Consider the following 14,240-nt stretch of genomic DNA (forward strand, 5'->3'; position numbering starts at 1 on the left):
AGCAGAGATTTGCTACTACTATTATAGTTATAACAAATAACTATAATATAACTATAATAATAAGCGCACCAACGTGCCTACCGTCCCTGTCCTATTGTTTCTCTTATTCTTCTTTTATTTTTCTTATATGTACCCATTTCATGTATTCACAACTATGTATACACTTATACTTATTATCTTGTAAACAATTGGCAAATCAAATAAATAAATAAATAAAATAATAAATAACAAATCTCTTTCAATGCAGAAGGAAAGTCTCTGATGTGTACAAGTGGGTAAATAATGGAATACAGGTAATACTTAAATTATTACTGTAATGGAGACTGCCCAGTACAATCGTAAGATGTGACAGTCGTAAAGCTGGCGGATCATGTGACCAACCCATTTTACGATGTTTTTTGCAGCAGAGTGACCACCATAGCAATAGCCCTAGCAATAGCACTTATATTCTGCTTCCCAGTGCTTTACAGCCCTCTCTAAGCAGCTTACAGAGTCAGTATATTGTCCTCAACAATCTGGGCCCTCATTTTACTGACCTCAGAAGGATGGAAGACAGAGTCTTTATTTACTTTATCGGTGTGAAACAGAACAGTATAATAATAATTAAAAAAACTATTCTAAACATCTGTTTGATAAATTAACCTGCATCTTCTTAATAAAGGAACAGATACCTGTGTACTGGAAGGTCCAACAGCTCGTCGTGGGACTTTGATATCAAATCCACCTTTGGGGTCTTTCTCCCCTCTCAGACAGGGATCATTTGGAGGCTCACGTCCTCCCTCCCAATCACAGATTGTCTTTCTAATTGCCTGAAGAACACTAGGAAGATGAAGAGTGGACCTATCATTGAGCTGAATTGCTGTGTTTATAGCTAAGTTTAAATAATCAACTTAAATATGAAGTCAAAATATAATTATGTAATGTATAATTATGTATAATAATGTAAGTATTAAATCTGATATTTAATGATACTAGCATCAGTGCTAATTAATCCAGCATGTCCAAAACAGCTCTACTACTTTGTCATGTAAAATATTCCATACCACATTAAAAGGCTAATTTCAGTTGCTAATTCATTCAGGCTACAAGCAGCAGATGAATGAAGATTGTCTTCGGTTACACCCACACATACATACCAGTGATGGTATTCAGTCGGTTCGCAACGGATTGCGCGATCCGGTAGCAAGAATTTGGCGTGGGTTGCCGAACCGGTAGTAAGTTCTGGCTGGCCACGCCCCCACCCTCCCAATGCTCGCTCACCCTGCCCGCCTGCCTGACATTCACCTAAGGTATTTCTTTCCTTTTTTTCCTCTCACGATAATCAGCTGTAGATAAGATCAGCTGTGCTGGGATTCCCCTTGCTGAGGCCCAGAAAGGCAAAAAATGGAGGGAGGAGCTCAGCCCCCCTCCACTGTTTGCCTTCCAGAGCCCCAGAGGAGCCTTAGGGGAGCAAAAACGCCCCCGAGGCTTTTCTGAGGGTAGGAAGCTCCCAAAATGGAGCTTGGAGGAGTGCTGCATGCCCTCCCATGCTGTGTCCTTTTCTTCCTGAGCCCCAGAGGAGCCTTAGGGAGCAAAATGCCCCCAGAGGCTTTTCTTCCTGAGCCCCAGAGGAGCCTTAGGAGAGCAAAAATGCCCCCAGAGGCATTTTGGCTAGGAAGCTCCAAACGGAGCTTGGAGGAATGCTGCATGCCCCTCCATGCTCTGTTCCTTCTTCTGAGCCCCAGAGGGCCTTGAGGAGAAAACGCCCCCAGGCTTCTCTGAGGGTAGAAGCTCCCAAACGGAGCTTGGAGGAGTGCTGCATGCCCTCCCATGCTCTGTTCCTTTTCTTCCTGAGCCCCAGAGGAGCCTTGGAGGAGAAAACACCCCCGAGGCTTCTCTGAGGGTAGGAAGCTCCCAAACGGAGCTTGGAGGATTGCTGCATGCCCCTCCCATGCTCTGTTCTTTTCTTCCTGAGCCCCAGAGGAGCCTTGGAGGAGAAACCCCGAGGCTTCTCTGAGGGTGAGCTCCCAAACGGAGCTTGGAGTACTGCATGCCCTCCCATGCTCTGCCTCCTGAGCCCCAGAGGAGCCTTAGGGAGCAAAATGCCCCCCCAGAGGCTCCTCTGGGGCTAAGAAGCTCCCAAAAACGGGTGGGGCTGCAAAAAAAAAAAAAAAAAAGCCACAGCCACCCAGTCACATGGCCATGCCCACCAAGCCACACCCATAGAACCGGTAGTAAAAGTTTTTGAATACCACCACTGATACGATACATACACATTATATGCACACCCACACAAAGAGATTGTGTGTGTTAGTGGAAGCGGTGGCAGCGGGGAGAATAGGAGAAACAAAATGTTCTGATAGTCTATTAAATGACATTTGATATAGGCTAGAGAAAAGTAAAAACTACAACCCCAAAGCTTCATGGTTATAAGAGATATTACTATAATCTACGTCCTGTCAAGATCTTCTCTATGGAAACTATTACTGGCCATATATTCAGCATATGTGGATACTGTGTGGAATGCTGATTTTCTTAATACAAATTCCTGGGGACAGTGACTATTTGAAAATGGCTTGCTTGAGACTATTGTTCCATATAACCTGGCATTGTTTATTTTTCTTCCAGTTTTCTACACTTGTACCCTAAGTACTTTCTGACCTTTCTATTTTTTATTTGGCAATATTATAGATCCAGCCTGGCATTTCCTGTGAGCCATGCATGGAATTAATCCTGCACTTAGAAACATGCATGCTAATTTAATTCTGGGTATAGGTGTGCAGAAAACAATATTAAAAATAAAGTCCAAGTATTTACAAAACTTTTAGGAAGCGACACTGAATCCGATTAAGTTACCTGATGAGGACATTTTTCTTCTTCCTGACTGCTTGCCTCAGGGGCTCTCTCAGGGTCACCTGAGCAAAGTCCTGTAGAGCAGCATAGATTGTGTTCCTGATAGCCTGGTTGAAGACGCTCTCCATGCGACCCATGAGCACTTGCAGGCCCTTGATCATAGCAATAACCTACGTAGAATAAAAATAGTCACTGTGACTCTTTTAATTACACCAGGCCCATTCACATGCAATCTCAGGACAGCATCCCAAAGGCACTCTTCCAGTGCTATCCTGGAAGCCCTGGATTTGAGTGAATTTTGTCTGCATACCAGAATACAAGAACAAGTGGGGAAAACAAGACAATTTTAATTTGAAGACAGCAATGTCTGGATCCTCCAATATTCCATTTCAACACAAGAAAGAGTGCAGAGAAGAGCAACCAGGATGATTAGGGGACTGGAAGCTAAAACACATGAAGAACGGTTACAGGAACTGGACATGGCTAGTCTAATGAAGAGAAGGACCAAGGAAGACATGATAGCAGTCTTCCAATATTTGAGGGGCTGCCACAGAGAGTAGGGGGTCAACCTATTTCCCAAAGCACCTGAAGGTCAGACAAGGAATAATGGATGGAAACTGAACAAGGAGAGATTCAATCTAGAAATAAGCAGAAACTTTCTGACAGTGAGAACAATTAACCAATGGAACCGCTTGCCTTCAGAAGTTGTGGGAGCTTCATCACTGGAAGCTTTCAAGAAGAGACTGGACTGCCATCTGTCAAAAATCGTGTATAGTCTGCTTGGGCGGGGGGTTGGACTAGATGACCTACAAGGTCCCTTCCAACTCTGTTAATCTATAAACTCTGTAAACTCTGTAAGATTGCTTCAGTCATCCTACCCTGGGCAAAAATGAGGGATATAGTCACCTACCTCCACAAAAGCAAACTTTTCCTCACTGGTATAATTGTATCTTGTAGCTCTCTCATACTCTTCAGCAGTGCCTGGACAATCTTTGTTACAGAACTTATCCGTGGGATGGACCAGCTTCCAAGAATACTTCAAAGGGGGAAAAAACACCGAAAATCTAATTGGCAAAATCCAACATACTGATTATGTAGATTCTGTTTTCTTTAAGTTAGGTTTTTAAACCGTACATAGGCACACACATCTTTAAATAACACTTCGATTATTGCAAACTTTTTAAGGAAAGTAAATTGAAACATGTTCAAGAGACTGGCTTATACTGAAGGCAGCTTTACCTTAAAATCAATATTTAAATATATCAGAAAAAAAATACTTGCCACTTCCATCACATGTGCACTCCACTTTGATAAAAGTTGAAGTCCCCGTAAAGCCAGGTCAAAAAGCTCCCTATATTCTTCATCTGACTTCTGACTGTCCAATCCTGAACCAGTTACAACCTGGAAAAGGAGTAGACAATTGTCACACTCAGGAATCTTTTCCTTTAGTTGCTTCATGTTGCTGTTTTCATTAATTGAGCAAGACATTGCAAACATTCATCAACAAGAGTTAATTGATGGCTAGGGAATGAGGGGAAGAACTGAGAAATTAATTTATTGATTTATTTACTCAATTTTTATAACCGTCCATCTCAATCGGTGACTCTGGATGGTTTACAAACCCAGAATTGCTGGAAAGTTGCCGAGATAAAATATACAAGTAGCTAACATCAAAATGACATGATTCCTCTAATCAGTTTCATATTCTAGTCCTTCACCTACGTATCCCAAACAATATAGTTCAAAGATAACACTCAATTATAAAAACTAATCCAGTTTCCTACACGTTCAAATAAAACTAGGAAGAACCTCAGAGAAAAATGCAGAAGTACCAACACCTGAATTTCTTAATTATTGCAATTATCACTGAATTCTTTTGGAGACACTTTGACTAACAGTAAATATCTAGTTCCTATAAAAGAGAAATTCAAGGATAACTTTTCCTTTGGGTTCATATATGCAAATTTACTGTGTAGTATAGTGACCGCTATTGTGCAGGTAATCATCTTCCCACTGACTAATTGTGAATTATTTTTAAAGTTTGAAATGGGAAAGGCTGTAGATATCCAAGCTACACAGGTGGTCGGTTTAAACAATGCGCAACAGTACATAATCTGAAAGCACTAAAAGCAATTTGGAATTTGGGAGGCCAAGGAATACCTAGGGATTTTTAATTGTTTTCAGGAGGTTCGTATTTATTCTCAGTTGTATAACAGATCCACAATTCAAATAAGTAGATGGGATTTGGACAAAGATGAAAATTGATTTGGTTTAACCAATATTTAAGTTTAATTGAAAAAAAATCAATTAAACAGAATTACAAAGATTATTTTTTAATATTTTTCCCTACCATCTACATTTTAAAATTTACAATTTAAAGGCAACCTTTGAAAACATTTGCAGGCAGCATACAGGGCATTCCAGGACTGCACACGGCCCTGGGCTATTGCATTATATACTTTTCTATGCAAAACAGTAAATAAAAATTGGACTGCAGACTGTATCTCTGAAACAGAAGAACAGAGAGAGTTACATAGTTTTGAATGAGGAAAATCTTTCTACTCTGAATATCTGGAGAGCTGCTATTGGTTGGAATAGACAGAAATGGACATTCGTCACCTGAATCTCCAAGAGGCAAGCTATTTGCATTCCAGCACCATAATCAAACACAGAAACAGAGTAATCATGAATTGCCCATAGAACACACTCAACATTTATTCCTTCACACATGGATTGTATAACACATGCCTCCGCGGAAGCTTACCTCACTGTTGCTGTAGCGAGCAAGTTCAGAGATAAACCGGATATGATCATCTCGGATCTGTACCATCTGCTCACAGATGTTATACTGTGGACTGATGCTGCTCTGAGTGCATGTCCATCTGGGCAGAAAACCAATGTCTTTAAGTTAACACTCATTTCTGACTCTACGGTTATTACTCAAGATAACTTTGGTCCACTGGTCCACTAATATCTCACTTGGTCCAATGTCTTTTGATATGGTGCATCACCCAGTAACTGACAACTGAAAACTATAGTTGTTGGAGTAGATATGTTTTTTTAATTTCATAATTTATCCTACACTTGATATGTTTATTTTACTTATTTTATGTTTGTGGTAAAACTACGGTAGCAAATCCATAGACGACAAACAGAATTATTGACTCAATAAGTGTATGATGGAATTTGACGACTGGTCTTTAAGAAACTATATATACTGTGAACAAAAGATGTGTAGAATCAAAAATTGGGGTCTATTTAACATACATTTATAACATTCTAGGTCAAGGCTGTCAAACTCGCGGCCCGTCGACCAGATGTGTCACACGCTGGCCACGCCCATGCCTGGTTTAGCAAAGGGAAAAAAAGTCATGATACAACATGTGACACCGCCATGACAAAGCGAGTTTGATACCCCTGTTCTAGGTCTAGGCCACTATAGAAGAATATCAGCAAAAAAAAGTTAAAAATTGAATTAGGAAACAAATAAGGGACAAAAATGATTTGATACAACTGGCTACCCTAATAATAATAGCAAACCATAGTTTAGAATAGTTTCCTTTTCCTGGCTGCCAGAGCAAGGTCTATAGCTATGATTCATCTATTCAGATAGTACACAGAATCATAATAAGTAGCAAATGCTTTATAAAGTTCTCAAATTAGAATTTCTAAATCTTAGTTATAGATTCACCATTTCTCCATTTAAGATGACATCAATAATGACCCATCTTAAACATGATTTTCCATAAAGTTTGAACTTAGCCATTCATTCTTCTTCTTTTACATGACTATGATTTATTCCTAAATGTAGCAAATAAACCTGACTTCTACTTAAATGTCACAAAGGAGTATTTACGCAGGCTATCTGAGGTGCCAACTATCCTATTCAAAATTTGCTGCTTATTTTGAAAGAATGGATATTTTAAAATCTCATTGGGACTAGATATTCTTGGTAATATTGAAGTAGATGCAGTTCTCTTAATTATATTGACAGTGATTATTAGGTCCTATTATATTTCCAGAAATCCAATACTTTGCTCTTACCCTTCCAGTGTATGTTCCCCAAAGAAATCATCAACAGGTTATCAGTGGTGATCAGATATTTTGCTGTACTAGCCCAACCTGCTATATATAATCTATTCCATTACACAAAATTAAAAGGCCATACAAGAAAAAAAAACAACAGTTAATTATATCTCACCACAAGGATGGGAATGAATTAGGGAGACAAAAAGGAAAAGAAAGGTATGAATGTGCAGGAACATAAAACCCCCACAATTGTTGTGCAGCCAAGATAGTGTTCATAATCTCTTCTCCAAGGAAGGAGAAAGAGGCACAGGAGGCGATACTGCTCTGCTTAGAAACTGAATAAGAAAATAATTGTTAGTAAGTAAAGATGAGTGGAAGAAATAGTTCATAGTTTGATTATTGGGATGGAGTAGGATAGATTAGAAATGGGATTTAAACACACATTGTTAAATACTTCCATGGACTGGGCTGAGTTTAAAATCCAACTTATTTTGGCAATAGAAATAAAGGTTATAATGATAAGTGAGAAACAACATACACATTTATGCTAGTATGGAAACCATTAATCAGATACCATAAAATGAAATAAATATGCACCCAATGAACACCATGAATTCCACTGATGAAGTCCAATTATAACCTGATTTTTTTTGCAGTAATTAGTGATTGTCTCTTATTAGCAATAACTCTGTGACGGCTGGCATTCTGATCTAAATCTGAGAAACCGAAACTGTTTATTTGGTTTGAATCTTGGTAGTTATCCTAAAATAAAATCACCAAGTTGTATAGTGAAATGGAAAGTGAAACTGTCAACTGAGAGGTATGCATCACGTTCAATTTTGTGATCTTCGTATGGTTGAGCCACCTTGGATTTACATCTTACAATAAATTGAACTGCAACACTTAACCTTCATGCCTAGAAATAGTTACAAGAGAGGCTGCCTGAAATACAACGGGACAGCGTTGCCTCCCAGAATTCCATATCAAGATAGGTGGTCATAGTTCAACCCTTAATTGTGATTTCATTGACCAGGATCCTTATAGAGGAGATGGGCAGCATCAAAATGTAATAAATAAACAAGCAAACCCATCCTCTCTAAGCTACCACTGAAAAGGCTCCCCAAGGTTGACAGGAACAATGAACATGAACTATGAACAATTCCACTGAAAACAATTCCAGTTTGAAGTAACTCGAGTTTATGCTATATTTCTTTTGTTATCCTGTCTAAAAACCAATCTGAGAATCCTTCTGGACAGATAGAGTGCTGTGTTCATGCTCTGGAGGATTTTCTATCCAATTGAAAAATGTGGATAAAAATTACCCAGAGCAGGCACACTCGGTCACATTCACGTTCACAGGATGAGCATTCATACCTACATTCGCAACTGCCAAGCACGCAAACAAGTAACAGTCAACATACAAGTACAGACACAGAATTTAATATATGCAATCATATTCCCAATGTATATCATTACTCCTACACATCACCCATATCCATTTTTCTGCCATGTAAGTGTACTTCACATGTATATACTTGCACAAATCCAATCATTCCTTTCCATCTTCATCAATACCTCTCAGTCAGTACACAGGTATTCAGATATTGCCCACCATATACATATAAACTGTCAGTGCAAATTATTGATCTGCACTCAGTTCTAGCAATCACTTCCCCGTATCGCCAAAGACACATCTTTATGGCTATAATTTATGAACAATTTGCTAGTTAGAGACATTTAGCCAGCCTGACTGGTGAACATTCAGAGTGTTTGAGGAAGGTAATCTACATCCTTGCTTGGATTAAAAAGATCTTTAATATCAGGGCATCCCTCACTACCCAAAAGGACCGGATGAGATTTGAAACTGAAATTAAGAGGGAAATAGCAAGGAAGAAGTAAGGGATTTTAAAATCTGCCTGACTTAGGGGAAAACTCTAGGAATGCACGAATGTTGAATGGTAGCCAGAGTTCACTGAGGTTGAAAAGTGTTGGTATAAGGCAAAAGTATAAGTCTTATACTTGGTATAAATCTTCAATAGTTGCATCCCTGGATTTGTCACCAGAAGGTAATATCTCTGTGCAGCCAAGCAGACTGGGGTAAAATAATAATCTGATTTAATTGAATCTTCAGAGCAATTCTAGAATTATTCTTGAATTGATTCCTTAATAAATTTAAAAAAAGGGGGGGGGATTTTAGGCACTCAATCAGTTCAAGATCACAGCCTGAGATGTTGGGATGTCTAAGAACCAGAAAATACCAGAGAAGGCAGATTAAGGTTGAAGAACATTTCATTTCAAAAGTGGCAGTCACTTGAGGAATCAACATTTAAAAGGCTGTGCTGTCTGCATGAGTTATCTTTCCATTTCACTAATAAAGGGGAATATTTGAAGCCCAGGGTTGACATGAGGGGTCTTTGGTGCTCTCTGAGCTTGCTTGTTTTCTGGCAGATGTTTCATTAACCAAACTAAGCAACATCATCAGACTAGTAAGGAGGTGCAGTTTATAATCTAGTGGCTTGCCTGTCAGTGTTGGTGGTCTTAGAGATTCTTTGGCTGATCTGTTGGCTGTTGGCTGATGATGTTACCTAGTTTGAGTAATGAAATGTCTGCAAGAAAACAAGCAAACTCAGAGAGCACCAAGGACCCCCCCCCTTCATTTTTAAAGCTTACTGATAGATCTGGCTAGGGAACCAATGAAGAATGCATTTATTTCAGGGAGGTAAGCTACATTTAACTGTAGAGAATTGGTAAAATCAGTGTCTTTCAAGATACAGTAAAGAGAAAATAAGAAATCATATTGTGACATAAAACCTTAGCAAAGCACTCATTCTTATCAGTCATTTAATCACTCAGACACAGGCTCACAGGCAGTCACTCAGTTGAGCTTACACACAAGTGGAAGAGTAGACTAAGACACACCAAAGCCAAGAGACATTATGGCAGGCACTCACTTGGATTTGTTCTCCTCATAGTGAGCACTGGTCTTAATGTATCTGGCCAGCTCTATCTGCATATCGCCGAATAAAGGAACCACCTGCAGCTGCTGGAAGAAAAAACAAGAAATGGTTTAAAGAAAGTAAAGAGGCTTCCTTTGGTATGAGTGTGACACATGGAGTAAAGGAGCATTTAACCACCAGAGGGGGCTAAAAGTCTGAAAGAGGATTCCTGACACTATTGGGAGGAGCAAAATAGTTTGTGAACTTCCATGGTGAAGCCAAGAAACATGCGTTATTATGATGATTCAAATCAGGTCAGCACAATTTTTAGCTAGCAATTTATCATCATTTTGCATGGGCATCAGTTCTTTTGAAAACCATCTCTGCAAGATTTCTGGATGCTCGATCTATTTGAAAACCACAATGTAGTACATTGGAACACTCTGGGATCACTAAGCGTGGGGGTATATTATTGAAAAAGAAATATTAATTGATGGTCTTGAGAAGGTTAATCTTCTCAATGGGATCTATTAGAAAGAAGCAGCCATGTCCCAATGGGTTCTAGTGTGAGGAATACAGGTAGTCCTTGACTGACAACCACAATTGAGATCAACATTTCTGCTGCTAAGCAAGACATTTGTTAAGTGAGTTTTTGCTCCATTTTATGACCTTTCTTGCCACAGTTGTTAACTGAATCACTGCAGTTGTTAAGTTGGTAACATGTGAATCTGGTTTTTTGTTGACTTTGCTTACCAGAAGGTTGCAGAGATAACCCTGGGACACTGCAATCGTCATAAATATGAGTCAGTTGTCAAACGGCTGAATTTTGATCACATGACCATGGGGAGGCTGCAATGGTTGTGTCAAAAATGGTCATAAGTCACTTTTTTGGTGCCGTTGTAACTTTGAATGGTCTCGAAATGATATATTATCATCATCTCTTTAACAACCACATAATCCCTTGAAGGGTATAGTCTGGACAACTGAATGGAGCTAGCAGAGTGTTTAATGGCCAGATGTCCTTCCTGTCACCAACGCGGAGTTTTGTTCAGCAGATATATTCTCTCTGTGCCCAGAGAGAGATCTGCCTCTACCTAGGATCGAACTCACAGCCTCCTGATTATGAGGCAAGAGCTCTAGGCCACCACACCACTCCTCTAAATGATCTGTTATAAATTGAGGATTACCTGTAGCAGTATCATGTGAAAACAAAACAGTGGCTCTAAATTGCCTGGCATAAGAGGGTAGAGCTTCTATTGCTTTAATAATTGCCTAAAAGAGGAATGTCAGCAGAATTAGTAAAAGTGCATCAGCATTAAGTTCTCTTGAACCTGGTTACCCTAATGTGATTGTCTCAACCCAGGAAATATATATTCACCTTTTACTTCCTGTTTTGCCTCCCGCTACCATACCCAGCCTTCAATCTCAACACATTTAAACGCTTATTATACAGACAGGAAGATGGGATTTCTGCTCTCATTATGACTCTTGAATCACACATTTCATTTATTAAATATGAAGCTAAGTCTTCTCAATTGTCTCAGATTATTATGAGTCTCATAGAACTAAAAATGAAAACAGCTTTGGCTAAGGAAAAAGGAAATTTACACTCATATATAAGTTTTCAGTATATGATTATATGCTTCACTTGAAGCAATTACCTGAATGTATTAATAATCTTGGATTACCATTATAGGTTGCAAAAATCTGAATCTTTGCTGCTATCTAATGAACTTCTAGATTTTGCAACCCAAATACGGTAGCCTTAAATAGCCATGTTTGAAAAACCTAACAGTAAAGATTATTTCTTAAAAATAATTTGAGATTATATACCCAATTTTATTGACAAAAACAATAGAATAACAATTTCATACAACAACAGATTTTTCCCTAAGAGGAAACTATAGTATCCCAGGAGTGCTCCTGGACTTCTCCAAAGGTGCTTTTCCCAAAAGACAAGTGGATTTCCTTTGTTTTTCCTCGAAGACATTTTGCTTCCCCAGAAGCTTCTTCAGTTCTTCTTCATTTCATTTCATGTTGTTGTATGAAATTGTTATTCTATTGTTTTTATCAATATAATTGGGCATATAATGGTAATCCAAGATTATTAATAAATTCAGGTAATTGCTTCAAGTGAAGCATATTATCATATACTGAAACCTTGTATATGAATGTAAATTTCCTTTTTCCTTAGCCAAAACTATTTTCATTTTTAGTTCTATGAGACTCGATAATAATCTGAGACAATTGAGAAGACTTGTCTTCATATTTAATAAATGAAATATGTGATTCAAGATTCATAATGAGTGCAGAAATCCCATCTTCCTGTCTGTATAACAAGTGTTTAAATGTGTTGAGATTGAAGGCTGGGTAATGGTAGCGGGAGGCAAAACAGGAAGTAAACGGTGAATATATATTTCCTGGGTTGAGACAATCACATTAGGGTGACCAGGTTCAAGAGAACTTAATGCTGATGCACTTTTACTAACTCTGCTGACATTCCTCTTTTAGGCAATCATTAAAGCAATAGAAGCTCTACCCACTTATGCCCTTGGCCAGGCAATTTAGAGCCACTGTTTTGTTTTCACATGATACTGCTACAGGTAATCCTCAATTTATAGCAGATCATTTAGTGACCATTCGAAGCTACAACGGCACCGAAAAAGTGACTTATCACTGTTTTTGACACAACCATTGCAGCATTTCCATGGACATGTGATCAAAATTCTTCTCCAAAGGTGCTTTTTCCAAAAAGCAACTGGACTTCCTTTGTTGTTACTTGAAGACATTTCGTTTCTCATCCCAGAAGTTTCTTCAGTTCTTCTACATGTCAGAACTGAAGAAACTTCTTGGATGAGAAGTGAAAATTCTTCAAGGAAAAACAAAGGAAGTCCAGTTACCTATTGAAAAAAGCAAGTTTGAGACAACCATGACTTAGATGACAGAGAATCTCCTAGAAAAAGTGGCTTCCCATTTCCATCCTTCTCCAAAAAATATTTTTGATTACAGTGATTTATTTGAATCATTCACTCCACTCAAATAGAACTACATCATCACACTATGAATTACATCATCAAAGTTGAATCAATCAATTAACAGCCAGTTACTAACACATTACACTTAAAGAGGCAGAGCTAGGATTAAAGAGGATTTCATTGATATATTTTTTTTGGTAAAGTAAATGTTTTAACCTGCGGATAGTCCTTATTTAATAGGTCCTTGTTCAGCAACTGTTCAAAGTTACAAGATCTGAGGGAAGTGTATAACTACCCCTGAAGTGATCAAGTGATTGCGATTTGGGCACTTGGAAACCAACTTGCAATAGAATGGAATAGAATAGAATTCTTTATTGGCCAAGTGTGATTGGACACACAAGGAATTTGTCTTTGGTGTGTATGTTCTCAGTGTATATATAAAAAAGAAAAAAACACTGCAATTATGACATTGCAGCGTTTGACGGTCTTATGTTCACATTTTGCAACCTTCACTGTCAGCTTCAGACAAGCAGTGTCAATGGGGAAGTCGGCAGGAGGTTACAAAGGGCGACCACTTGACCCTGGGCCATTGCAACCATGTGGGATTACCTACCAATGCCAACTGGGACTGCCGAAATTGCTGTTGTAAGTTGGCATGGAGATTGTGCTTTGTGATCACACTGTTTTGCAATGCCAGTTACTGTGAGTTAAAAAGATTAACTGTATACAGAGATATTAGGTAACTGAAGACTATAGAAGTCTAACTCAGATATTTAATAGGTTTTATAATAGATCTACACTGTGCTTGGCAGAGATTTAACACTATTTTTTAAACAGGTACAAGAATCCAGTGGACATCATGTGATAATGAGGACTGTAAACTTTGGGTACCATTTTTGAAATTCTTGCACTCCAAACATTAAGCTTATGGAAGAAATTTTCATATTAATTTTTGACAAATGCATGAAATCACATTAATATTTGCATGCAAGAAGAAGAATAAACAAGTATATCAGCACTCATTCACAGGCATATGCGTAAGCAGAAGAATTCTTTCTGGAACTAGGCAATAGCTTCAAGGAATGGTGAAGTCGAACAAGCATACGAATATCTTAATTTAAAATCTGGTCTTTTAATTAAGCAAGATCCTTAGCAGTCAACCTTGCTGATGGTCTGAGACTAGATCAAAATGAGGTGACGTATTCACCTCATTCATCTTTCCTTCATTTGCTAAATGAAACCCATACTGTTATGTTTGAACAGCAGTAGGTAGAATGTTAGTAATTAGTAATTAGAGATGATGTAGTAGTAGTACAATGTAGTAGTTTCTGAGTTTCACTTAACAATGGAAAGTAGTCGTTTTAATGAACTTGCAAGAATAAGCATTTAGCAATGCTGCAAACTGAACTGCTATAAAATAAGCCACTGGAGAAGGCACCTGAAGTTTTACAGCAACAATCTGTTGCCC

At 38.4% G+C, this 14,240-nt stretch overlaps 1 protein-coding gene across 4 annotated transcripts in view; it reads right to left on the minus strand.

Annotated features, from left to right (window-relative positions):
• Positions 1 to 14,240, minus strand: part of CYFIP2 (cytoplasmic FMR1 interacting protein 2) — a 63,287-nt gene that overhangs the window by 29,717 nt on the left and 19,330 nt on the right. For 3 of the 4 annotated variants that reach the window (XM_087955090.1, XM_087955092.1, XM_087955093.1), the window contains exons 10-15: positions 9,813 to 9,904; positions 5,597 to 5,714; positions 4,114 to 4,233; positions 3,743 to 3,868; positions 2,836 to 3,002; positions 672 to 819 (exon numbers count right to left, since the gene is read on the minus strand). In XM_087955090.1, coding sequence (XP_087811216.1) covers positions 672 to 819; positions 2,836 to 3,002; positions 3,743 to 3,868; positions 4,114 to 4,233; positions 5,597 to 5,714; positions 9,813 to 9,904 — 771 coding nt within the window. The remainder of the gene's footprint in view (positions 1 to 671; positions 820 to 2,835; positions 3,003 to 3,742; positions 3,869 to 4,113; positions 4,234 to 5,596; positions 5,715 to 9,812; positions 9,905 to 14,240) is intronic. The other variant, XM_087955091.1, reaches the window with a different exon arrangement.

The sequence above is a fragment of the Notechis scutatus genome, chromosome 2 (assembly GCF_049901735.1).
Source record: "Notechis scutatus isolate UNSWTSFEM ecotype Mainland chromosome 2, rNotScu1.2, whole genome shotgun sequence".
NCBI classification, from domain to species: Eukaryota; Metazoa; Chordata; class Lepidosauria; order Squamata; family Elapidae; genus Notechis; species Notechis scutatus.